Raw genomic sequence first — 12,938 nt, forward strand, 5'->3', positions numbered from 1 at the left:
CACGAGTGTTCAGATTGTACATATCGTTTGTCAGGTCTATTGATCTTAAACCATTTGACATTATCCAGGAATTTGCACTGACGCCCTTAGTGCCTATAGGCCAAACCAACCATCTCTTCCAATTGGGGTCTGATTAATTGTATGAGCCATTGCGTGTCAGGGCACCTAGTGCTTTCTGTATAGTGTAAAATGTTGTCAATTCTCAAAATGTGCGAATGTGAGAATACAAGGGGTGTTCAAATCCTTCATCTTGGCTATTACTAGACAGAAAGTTTGTTGCACAATTTTTTCAGGAAAATCATTTGGTGTGGTATATTAGGCATGCTCTAAAAAAGGCCTCAGTTCCCTGAACCTGCCAGTCCTTTGTCCCCCAAACAGATTTTGTTTCTACTGTGTCTTTCCAAAAGTCGAACCCCTGAACAGACAGCTGGGAAAGAAAAGAAGAGGAGTATATCAGCTTGGTGTTTAGAAAATAAGCAATCTTCTGTGCAAATGTTTTTGAACTACCTTTTGTTGGTGTTGGGCATTGTTCCCATTGGGTGTAATTATAAACAGCTTGTGCAAAACATGCTTTATTCAGAAAATGTTGACCATAATGTTGATAACAGAGCATATCACCACAATTAGATGTACCATCATACAATTCGGTAGAAGAAAATACAGTTGATTGCACCAAATCATCCAGGTAATTATGCACTGTATCAATGCCCCAACCATCAGAAATTGTAATAAAGATAATGATATAATTTAAAAAATTTTACACAAATAGAGAATTTGTAAAAGTTCAGTAGGACCATACACATCATACGATACCCTGTACCACACCATTTCTTCTGGAATTGGAACCGCTATCATGTTCACCAGGGACACATCTCTTTGTTCACAGTGCAATGATTCATATAGTTTCAAGACCAAGTTCGCAAATTGGACTGCAGAGCGTTCTGGGAGATTATGTCTGTTCAGAAGCAGGAACAAGACGGTCGCCAAACCAATCAAGAGGACCAGAAAAAGTAACCTAATTGTAATCCAAAGGAGTAACCAGGCAGTAACAAAGTATGTCTGTTTCAGCCAAAGATAGACAGCACGCATTTGTAACTTGAAAGGGAGAGGCGGTGGCAATAGTGGCTCAGGTTCAGTTGAATTCGATGAGAAGTCATTGTAGTCTACAAAGTAGCCAGATGTCGTCCTATCAATTTTTGGCAGCTCAAAAGTTTTTGTAGAACCGGGTGATAACTCAATCTTTGGTATATTGCTGTAGATCTTATTGTCTTCGCGTTGTCGAATTGAAATTTGTGTCTCTGTACTAATCGATTGTACAGTGGCAGGGATCAGAAATACTTTGTTGTTGTTTATTGTTTCTTGTTGAAGAGAAGAATCTTCTTTAGTTATCAAAGCTTCCATCTGAACTTCCTGTACGGTAGTGAAAGGAGACAAGTGGCTACCCAGGAGCCCACGTGGCTTACTATTGAGAACAGCCACATAGTGTGGTTTGATCAGGAAAATGGAGACAAACCTTATGTCTCATCGACCGGCATTGAGCAGAAAAAGTACAGTTCTGGTACCTTCGACAAATTATATTTTGTCCACAGTTTTTTCCTTGACCAGATCCCCAGTCCTGGGGACCCAGCCAGGTCTCGCCAGGACAACCTTCACTGCCCCAGTAGCAGTGCATTTTACTTGGACGTTGCTTTGTCCATCCCTGAATTCATTTAGTTCTTGTAAAACAGCCAAACGTTCATTGATGTCAAACAGTGTGTCTGACGCCACTGTACCAACTGTATCAAGATCTGGGACCCACATTCTCACCCCAAACAGGATTTAATATGGAGCCCGACCACCCAGCGATGTTCTTGGCAGGTTGTTAAGTGTCCTTTAGACTCCATATAGGTGATGGACCCAACTGCGACCTGAGCCTAGTACCCTTGCTGTTAAAGACTGCTTTAAGTCACGGTTTTTCTCTCGACTGCTGAATTTCCCCCAGGGTAGATAAGGGAAGGAGTACTGCAAGGCCAAAACCAAACTTCCCATTGCTTCTTTGTAAGCCCCAGAGCTAAACACCAGATCTGGTTGGACTGTAGTGTGCCAATTGAGTATGTCCCGATGAAGACTCGCAAGTCTTTGATAACAGTTCGGGTGTCAGCTGACCACTGTGGCCATACCCACAGGAATCTAGGGCATGAGTCTACTCCAACCAAGATTTACTTGTCGATCAGTCAATCAATAGGTGCACTTGGGGGGGGGGCTGATAATCCGTCTGGGGGCGGAGGTTCAGTCGAAGAGCCAGGTCTTGAGATCCTTTCTGAACTGGGTCAATGACACAGATTGCCTGAGGTGGAGGGGTAGGGTTTTCATATCAAGGTAAGCCAAGGTTCTTCCTCCAGTTCTGATTCTGTTGATCCGTGGGACGGAGGCCAGGACGAGTTGGGTGGAATGGAGTTATCTGGCGGGTGTGTGGAAAGCGTGGCAGTGGTTCCGATATTCTGGTCCTGCGTCATGGAGGGTATTGTAGGCATGTTAGGAGCGTGAATGAGATTCTCTTGTTGATAGGGAGCTAGTGGAGTTGTCAGAGGTGTTGTGTCATGTGGCTGCGGCAGGGGGATGTCAAAGACCAGTCTGGCAGTGGCATTCTGGATGTTCTGTAATTTCCTGAGCTGTTTCTGGGTGATGCCGGCATAGAGTGCATTGCCGTAATCAAGTCTACTGGTGATGAGTGCGTGGGTGACCGTCTTTCTGGATTCTGTGGCGAGCCATCTGAATGTCTTTTGAAGCATGTGGAGCGAGTGGAAACAGGATGAGGATACTGCGTTGATTTGGCGGTTCATTGAGAGCGAGGAGTCCAGTATGATGCTGAGGTTGTGTTTATGGTCTGTAGGGGTGGGAGGGGTTCCTAGTATGTTGGGCCACCAGGAGTCATCCCGGTCTGAGTGTGTGGGTCTCAGGATGAGTATTCCGGTCTTCTACGAGTTGAGCATGAGGCAGCTGTCTTGCATCCAGTTAGCAACAGCCTTCATTCCGTTGTGAAAGTTGATTATGGCGGCTGTGGGTTCGTTGGTGAGGGAGATAATCAGCTGTGTGACGTCAACGTAGTCGATGATCCTGAGTCTGTGGCTTCTGACGATGGCTGTGAGGGGAGCCATGTAGATGTTGAAGAGGGTGGAGCTCAGTGAGGAACCCTGGAGCACTCTGCATTTGATCTCTGTAGGTTCTGAGAAGAACGGGGGTAGTCTGACTCACTGTGTTTGACCAGTCAGGAAGGAGTGGATCCAGTGCAGTGCCTTGTCACGGATACCGGCGTCATGGAGTATTATGATTAGTGCGCAGTGGGAGATGGCATTGAAGGTGGCCAAGAGGTCCAGCAGGATGAGGGCTGTGGTTTCGTCTCGGTCGAAGAGGGAGTGGATGTCATCGGTGACAGCGAGGAGTACGGTCCCGGCGTTGTGGTTGTTTCGGAAACCATATTGGGAGGTATCCAGGATGTGGTTCTCTTTGATGATCTCAGAGAGTTGGGCCTTGATGGCCTTCTCGATGAACTTGGCTGTGAAGGGAAGGAGGGAGATTGGTCTGAAGTTCTTGAGGTCTGTTGGGTCGGCGGATGGTTTTCTCAGGGGGGTTGATCTCGGCATGTTTCCAGCTGTTGGGGAAGGAGGCAGTTTCAATGGAGCAGTTGAGGGCGTGGCGAAGCTGGGGGGCAATGGAGGCGACTGCTCTATGGAAGATGTGTTACAGGCAAGGATCCGATGTGGTTCCTGAGTGGATGCTCTTCATGGTCTTGATTGTGTCGTCTGTGGTGAGCAGAGTCCAGTTGAGCACAATCTGCTTGGGGGGAGGTGTGGTTGTGTGTGGTGGTGGGCGTAGTGACGGGGTATTGGGTGTTGAAGCTGTTGTAGATCTGCCTGATCTTGCGGTGTAAGAAATTACCAAGTTGGTTGCAGAGGTCTTTAGAGCGTGGGACGCCTGTGGTCTTGCTGTTGGGCCCGGTGAACTCTTTGACGATGGTAAACAGTTCTTTGCTGTTGTGTGCGTTGGTGTTTATTATGTCCTGTAAGGCCATTTTCTTTGTGGTTTTGAGGAGAAGGTTGTGTGCATTGATGGCGAATTTAAAGGCAGCGTGGGTTTCCGGAGTTTTGTTCCTCCGTCTCTTCTTGAGTCATCGGCAGGTGTGTCTGGGCTCGTGGAGGGAAGGAGTGAACCACCAGGCTTTCTTGGAGTGTTGTTTGCCTGGTGTCTTCTTGAGGGGTGGCAGAGTATTGGCGCAGTTGGAGATCCATCGGTGAAGGTTGCGATCTGCTGTGTTAGGGTCTGTTAGTGTTGGCGGAGTGGTCGTGCCACGTAAGTCAGCAAGATGTTCTTCAGTGGTCTTGTTCCAGCTGCAACGGAGGGCGATGAGGGTGGTGGTATATGGTGGGCATGGTGAAGGTGAGATGTACGTAGTGGTGGCCGGTCAAGAGGAGTTTGGTGGTGTGGCTGTGGGTGATGTTCCCGCTGGTAGAGAAAACGGGGTTGAGCGTGTGTCCTGCTGTGTGAGTCAGTGCAGTCACTAGCTGCTTGAGTCTGATGTTGGCGAGGTTCTCTTGTAGGGAGGCAGTGTTCTGGTTGCTGGGGTTGCCCAGGTGAAAGTTTAGGTCTCCGTGTAGGATGTACTCGGTAGATGCAAGAGCCTGGGGTGCGATGAAGTCTACGATGGCATCAGTGAAGGTGTGGGCAGGGGCCAGGGGTGCTGTAGACAAGGGTGCCACAGAGGGAGGTTTTGAGGTTGGTCCAGATCTGGATGTGGAGGTGTTTCATGGTTGTCGTTAAATTGTTTGAATGCATGGTCAGTCTGAGGGTTTTCTTCCGGATGATGGCGATGCCTCCTCCTGGCCGGTCAGCACGGTCCTTGCAGGTGATTTTGTAGCTATCAGGGATGGCGATGTCTGTTCCAGAACTGGGGTTGGTCCAGGTTTTCGTGAAGAAGGCGATGTAAGGAGAGGCAGCGTCAAGGAGGTCCTAGATTTCTGTGGTGTGTTTGTGGAAGGGATTGCACTTTGAGGAGGACGCAGTTGAGCAGGTTGGGTGCGCTGTTAGTTTGCTGGGCAGCGAGAGGAGCAGACGAGTTGGCATGGGTGAAGGTGTAGATGCAGTACTGGCAGGCGAAGGGTCCATGGGTCTCTTTCAGCGACGCTAGGTAGCAGGCTTGTAAGTCCCATCAGATTGTAAGGGACACAGGGATCCAAATAGACACAAACTAAAGGTTTGTCTGAAATCAATAGAGGTGTCTCTGGTGGACGTTCTATGGTTGAGCCCTTTATTTGCTGACAGACGTCACATCTGAGGACAAAGTCTTAGGTCTGTTTAGTAATACCTGACCACTAATAGCGCTGCTTCAGTAACAAAACTTTAGCAGTAATTCCTGCATGTGCTGAACCCAGACCTCCTATGCAGCTACCATCAACTCCAATCTACCATAAGTGTTAGGTAGGACTCTCTCCCCCACTCCTGGAATCTGAGCATATGGTATATTTGTGTATCTAGCTTGTAGGATTACTTGAGTGATAAGCCTTTCGGCAGGTGTATGTGGTGGTGCGGGGCATTGATGGCCACCATGATGTCTCTGTCTATTGTCATACTAGAACGAGTGATTACAACAACCGCAGCAGTATGAACCGTTGCCTTAGTGGCTTAATCAGCCATGGAATTCCCTGCAACGTAAACACAAACATGTTGATGACTCAATGTGTATATTACATGAGACCATGGCAACCAATCTTCCAGCTTTGCTACCTGCTCCCCAAACATCTTGTGCTTGATTGCGTAACCCTTAGAATCTCAATATCCATTCTGGCCCCAGTAGTGAAGGTATTCATTATTTGACTGGACACAATATTAAGACTATCACACTTTAAGTGTGTGGAGTCCATGATCCATATTATTCAGTAACAGTATCAGGGCCCTGAGCTTTGCCAGCTGCACTGTGCAATCACCTAGTGACTGCAAGTGTGTTTTTCAGGATGGTATTTTCCATCATGCAAGCGCCCTTTTATTATTGTGCATACGGTGAAATATTGGTGATTTGTCCCTATGGCAGGCTGGGTAGATCCATCAGTATAATATTATATAATCATAATGATCTAGAGGCATTATTTCATTTGGCAGAGGATAGGATATTTTTGTTCATGATGCAAAAACGCTTGTGTTTGTAATGTAGAATCAAATCTGTAGTCTACATCTGTTTCAGTGAGAGAGTTAACCAATAATCTTGGTCACAAAGTGGACACCACTCACGGAGATGTTAGGCAGCTGCTTGGTGAAGCCTCAGCATGCAAGGATACCCCTTGAAGTCAGCTGAAGTGTCTCCTCTGCTAACCCCCGGAAATGCTTCTTTATTTATAATAAAAGGCATCCTTACAATGTATATGCAGATTATTGTTGTTATGGGTATGCAGATATCCCTGTTGCCCTGAGGATGAATATAGAACGACATTTGTACAATGTACGTAAAGGCACCATGATGATGTTGCGCAAAGCCAGATGTGTAAGCAAAGCAGTTTCCGAGAAACTAATACAACATTGTCATGCACGAAAATATGTGGAAAAGGTCACAGTAAAAATGTCATTGTGCAAAAAGAGGACAATGTAAAAAAATGTGCAGCGTTGCTACGTGGGCCTAACCCGGGCACATTACAAAAGAACTCGCAAGAGTTAAAGAAAGAGACAGGAAAGATAGGTTGAGGGAAAAAGGAGTCATAAGTTGGAATCAAAATTATGCAGCGTTGGTATTGGGCAACCCTAGCATTTAGCAGTTCTGGTGGCAGGTTTCCAAGTAAATTTTGGCCATCTGGTTGGTTTTTATTTTACAAATTAAGCACCGAACATACATACATTCATCCAACACCGCACAAATACTAACAGCACAAGTGTACTCACAAAGTACATATAAACTCCTTTTCCTTCCAGGGCATATACAATTGAGGATGAGAGCTCTTCACTCTTACATACTATTGTGATATATTAAAATATGAAATCTTATCTATTTTCATTTCACACATTCACTTCCTTAGGAAAATAATAATCTTCTCATTTACTTAACCAAGAGCTGTTCCAGAAGGACTTTAACCAAAAACCTTCCCCCTTGGTAATGAAAAAGTACCTGCAGTAGTTGGTGCTACACTCAGCATGGTCGTTGCAAGTGGCGTCAATCGGGCGCAGAGAGATCCACCGCCAGAGCATGGATCTTTTGATGCGCTGAGCGGAATGTGTTTCATGGATGTGGGTGCTTTGTGCAATCTAAAGAAATAAAATGCGTTTTGTTAGGTGATATTTGATTTATTTTGCATGTTAAGCTCTAATGTACTACACAATTCATAGTCCACCAGGTTAGGTTTTCACAGATTGTCCTTCCAGAATGGTTCAGAATGTCAAATTAGTCTTATACATTTAGATGAGATAAGGACCATTAAACCCCTGGGCCACAGTAGGAGTACTTGCCTCAGTTACTTTTCAACCCACTGAGTTTCACGCAGGCTTCCCCACAAGCTTCGCGGAGTCTCAGAAGGTCACAGAGACCCATAAAGCACAGTCATTAGTAATTTGGTGATTTAATCACTGCTGGGAATCCATCTTCCGAGATATAGAAATATTACTCAGCAGCTCGATCAACGAGTTAAGCATTGCTCTCTTGCCTGTGCCCCAATATATTTCATAATCCTTGCCAATCACAGAAAATACTCTGGATACCTTGTTCAGCACAAATAAACTGTACTCTCTGGACGTTTTATTTGCACTGTTATCAAGACTGTCAATGACCTTATAAGAGTGAAGAACTCATTCATCCATGCCAGGTGCCAGCAGTTAGAAGTGGAATTTCTGTGTGTCACTCATGCAAACGTCCTCTATGGGATAAATGCAATTTTCAACTTATATATGAGAATGCTGGCCTATATTATCCCAATCCATGACAAGTGCAACCAGAGCACTGATGGCATATGTCTCATTTAGCAGCCTTGTGATGTCATTAGAATCTATGGAACTCTGCTTGACTCATGCTGCCTCCTAGAGTGGAACTAGGGAGATCTAAAAAGGTTTGTGTTACTATTTCAACGCAGACCTGAGGCAAAATCCCGTCTAGGATTTACAAGCAAACGCAAATGGCGATTTGCATTCCTTTGTAAAAAAAAAAAAGCAACACAACACAATGCATTGTACTGTCTTGCATAACTCTGCGTAAGGGAGGCATTCCATGAGTGGTGCATGAGCGATCCCGTACATCCTCCCATTCATTTTAGCGCAAATCCATATCTACAACGCTTTGTAGCCATGGATTTATGCTAAAACCCTCCTCCTGTTAAAACTAAACTGCTAAAAACCTCCACCTCCAGCGCCAAGACGCCCTCGGGCATACGCGCGCTTTACAAGTCTAAAAATCAAATCAAATTAAAATCTACCTGAGGCTGAAGTAATGAGGAGAACATTTTTATTCCTCCTAGTTTTTTCCTCTTTGCATGTGTGCTACATTGTGCAGCACACATGCAAAGAGGAAAGTGCCTTTCAGCATAGTATTTGTGCTGGAAAGGACTCCTTCCTGCACAAAAACAATGGTGACCACAATGAATAGACACACTCAAGAATGCATGATAAAGATATGTTTATGATTTTATTAAAATCAACATCCTATTGAATAAAGTGCATTGTATCTATAAAAATGAACAAAACAATGGCAATTAAATGATTAGCTACAGAATAGTAAAGGATTTACAATATTCTAAGGGTAGTTAAATTCATAATTCTCTTACATGAAAATGTGGAGTCTATCTCGATCCTCCAACCCATCCCTTCTTGCCTCTAGCTAAGCCGTGTCAACCCAAATGGCACGTGTGAGTTTCTAAGATGTCTTCTCACACGCATACCTCAGTTGAACAGATGTATTATTCTTTGTGAGGAAGGTCATTTCCAAAATGTGGCCTTTATGAAGGGTGTTTACAGCTTCTGCTTGCTCAGTCTGGTCTCCTAAAAAGTGGAAGATTTCCTCTCCACTTCTACTTGTCTGTCCACTTTGCCACACATTAAATGATGTCAAATGCATGAATTAGGATATTGATCTTGCTTCATATTCACTTAAATCAATAATGCATTATAAATCATGTGAATGTATTTATGAATTATTGGTAGGCTATCAACCTATAATGAAGTAAAAATGATGCCTAATTCCACTATGAGGTTTAGCGCAAAATCCCAACAGGATTATTGGCAGAAAGCTGGCTCAAGATAGAATTCAGCATTGAAATTCAGTTGGGTACGGTGCATTTCATTCATGTTGAGTTTACTTCTACAGCAAGTGAAAACTAAAAATGGTGCACCCCACAATGAGGAGAGTAGTTGAAATTCCACCAAATAGAGTTGAAAACATAGAACTAAAAATTAAGGAAAATAGCCAAAAACTGTTTCAAAGCGAGTCAGCAAGCTAGATCCAATCATTTTGAAATTATGAGTGAAGCCAGTAGGGTTCGAAACATCAAACACATTGTGCAATAGACTAGTGCTTAATTTGAAAAATATTAAGTGCCAGGGCTCTGACCAGGAGGCCACTGCAGCTTGCACCACCCAGCGCCCCTGTCGTCACTGCCAAAACAACTACTAACCCTCTCTCTCGCATGTAAATGCGACAGTAAAGATTATTCCGGGTCCCCAAAAGATAAAGGAATGGCTGGGGGAGGCAGGTATTAGTAGTTTATGTATATTTTTTCCCTAAACAGCTGTTATACTGCTCCTCTCTAAATTACATGAGCAGCGCCACCTTGTGGCAGACTGCTTTAAGTGCAGTGTTGACAATTAGGTGCCGGTGCCGAGCACCGGAAACTAATTAAGGGCCGGTGCTCAGCACCGGAAAGCTCCGGCTCAAATTAAGCACTGCAATAGACTTGCAAAATGTGTTAGAGATTGGATCAAAAAAGGTTTCTGGATCTCAAACGCACAGTGGGCTGTGTGGAGAGGACATTTTTCAGGTGCAGAAGTAAAATGTACCTCTCTTTCAGAGTTAAACCTGCAATAAGTTTATTTAATTTATCAAAGTGTGTATTTATCATATCTACGTTTGGCCATGAAGTTGTTTCAAAAACTTTCAAAGGGAGGGGATAAAATGTAATATCACAACATTTTACTATTTATTTTCAGTTAGTAATAGAAAAAGCCCTGGACAAACACACAACCAGATTCATTTGTTTGAATTATATAGGAGCCTAGCCTTAAAAGTGTATGATAAGAAGAAATGAAAGAAGCAGGTGTTTGGAGGAGTTTACAAGCAAGACCAGGATTCCAAGGATCAGCAAGTAGTGAAAGAATCACAAAGAAACAAGTGTGCCAGAGGATTAGAGCATGGAGATGTGCTAATGAAAAGAGGGTTGCCTTTTGTTGGACAATGATGCTTGAAAGGGAATTTCTATGCACGTTGTAGAAGTGTGTTATGTATGCTTTCATACCATCCAACCTATGTATGTTTCTAGCAGTCATAGAAATGAAAGGAAGTGATAAGCAGAGAAATATTTCCATGTAAGAGCCACATGAAATGTGGATCTTCAGCAACAGAAAATAAGTACTTTCTATCTGCTCAGTTATTAGAAGACTGTGTGATGCCTCTTTCCTAAAGAAATGTATCTGCTTTGCAATAGGATTGTGACGGAAAGAAAGACGGAAGGCTCATTTATTATATGCAATGGCTTTTAAAGGGTTTGTAGTGCCCTGCTCAGTTGTATTAATACCCGCATGTGACCTTGCCCTTTTTAAGAATTTGAATCATCCTGCATAAGATGCAAAGCAGCAGAAGTGATAGTAGATGTTGTATATACACATTTAGAAGGAGTTTGAAAGCCATTGTCCATAACTCTGAAAGTAGATTGCAAGTTTTCTTATCAGCTTCCCTAATTCTTTCTGCAGGTTCTCTCACAGAGTATGCTTGTTCTTCTTTTATGGCAGCATAGATCAAAGTAACTACAAGTATTTTGTTTTACGAGATGCAGTCTCAGATGGAAACATTCAAATCGATATCCTGAATCAGCTTTGACTTTTTTTTACAGCACCCATACTAGATCACAACAATCATCTTTGGTAAAACTTCCCTTGACTATGAGTGGTTATGATCATAGAAGAATATGTGTTATACCGAGCATCTGTCCTAATTGCTAATGGACCAGGAGCTTTAGACAGAAACCTGTATGTACGTATCAGTATCTATTGGCCTTAAGGCTATACCATCTGAACCAAAGTTACATTTTATGTTCAATTCTGCACCACATTATTCAATTCATTATAAGTGATGTTTTATTACCATTTCCAATCTGTAAAGTGTATAAAATTAACTTTCAAAATTGATTGTGCTAATAGATTTTTAGGCTAATTCCAGTGGTTTCATGTATATTCTTATTTAAAAATATATTTCTCTAGGACTCAAACATGCCCCAAACAAGGTATCAGTTCCCTGAACTTCTCAAAACCAGTTCCCCATATACATGTTCTTTAAAAATCTGTGAACTTTGGTGAATAAACAAATATATGATGGGTAATCAAAATATGCGATCATTTATCACTGTAAAGTAAGAAAACCTTTTCGGAAACCATTTTGGACTGTTACTCTGCGGGGTCCTGCAATGCTTCCACTGTGTAACGTTATATATTTTTTGGGGATGCCAGATCGATGAATGTAGTGATGCCAATGATGATGAAAAAAATCAACTCTTCCTCCCTCTCTCCGGAGATTATTTTTTTACAAGAAACACATTTTAGGACTGATATTCCGAAGATAGCACTTCCCAAGAAGTATTCACAGGCATATTTTTCTTCTGCTAATTTAGCTGTCCGAGGGGTAGGGATTTTGCTAGCGAACACCCTCGACTGGCAGGTTAAGGAGGTTCAACGAGATGGGAAAGGTAGATGGCTTTGGGTGAAAGTTAAGCTGCAAGAAGCAGTTCTGAACCTGGTGCATTATTATGGTCCTATTGAGGATGATACCGTAGCACTAGGTCAAATATATCAATTAGCAGTACGAATGGAAGGCATATTAATTTTAGGGGGTGATTTTAAATTCATTCAGAATCTGACACTTGATACATCAAATAAGGCGAAGCACCAACTAAAGCCGAAAACCGCAAAATTAATACGCAACCTTACAAAAGATTTCTCATTAACAGACCCTTGGAGACTAGGTCATCCTGCTCTCTTGCACTTTACCTGCTACTCAGCAAGATTTAGATCAGCTTCACGACTGGATTAATTTTTAGTGGATAAATTGGTCGCCAATGGCCCGGCAGAAATAGTGGCCAATTCTTTTTCAGATCATTCTTTAGTTTCATTTACATTCAAATTAAGTAGCACTGTAAAAAAGACTTCCAGATGGCAATTTGATAATTCCTTACTACAAGATTTGACTTGGCTAACAGAAACCAGAGAGTTCATCAAGGAGTTTTTTCAGCTTAATTTAAACACAGCCCCCCTGTTTACAATCTGGGAGGCTTTTAAAGCTACTTTTAGAGGCCAGACTATATCATACAAGGCAAGAATAAATAACTTACGGAAACATAAGATTTTGGTACTCCAGACTGCTGTGGAAAAGGCCATACTAAAGGTAATCCTAACAAATCCACCAGAGCCAATTATAAAAGCACAGCAGCAAGATCTAGCTAGGACTAAAGATAAATTGAAAGATTTCTTTTTAATCAAGGAGATTACAGGGAGTAAGTCCTACCAACAAAAGCTCTACGAGGAAAGTCAGCAGATTTCTGGCGTGGTTTACGAAATCTCAAAAAGCTGCCCAATTAATTAGCCAAATTAAAAATCCTTCAACAGGCATGTTAGAAGATGATAAACTACCTATCGCTGAGGTGTTCCGTACACATTTTAATCAAATCTATGCAGAAACCCAGAGGACAGATGAAGCAGATTTAATGAGTTACTTTTATACATTGGAGCTGCCT

The 12,938-nt window shown here is 42.9% G+C and overlaps 1 protein-coding gene across 1 annotated transcript in view; it reads right to left on the bottom strand.

Moving 5' to 3' along the window:
• Nucleotides 1–12,938, bottom strand: part of LOC146861829 (liver-expressed antimicrobial peptide 2-like) — a 135,679-nt gene that overhangs the window by 51,323 nt on the left and 71,418 nt on the right. The window contains exon 2 of the mRNA XM_085640975.1: nucleotides 7,127–7,263. Coding sequence (XP_085497101.1) covers nucleotides 7,127–7,263 — 137 coding nt within the window. The remainder of the gene's footprint in view (nucleotides 1–7,126; nucleotides 7,264–12,938) is intronic.

This window comes from Triturus cristatus, chromosome 2_2, assembly GCF_964204655.1.
Source record: "Triturus cristatus chromosome 2_2, aTriCri1.1, whole genome shotgun sequence".
NCBI classification, from domain to species: Eukaryota; Metazoa; Chordata; class Amphibia; order Caudata; family Salamandridae; genus Triturus; species Triturus cristatus.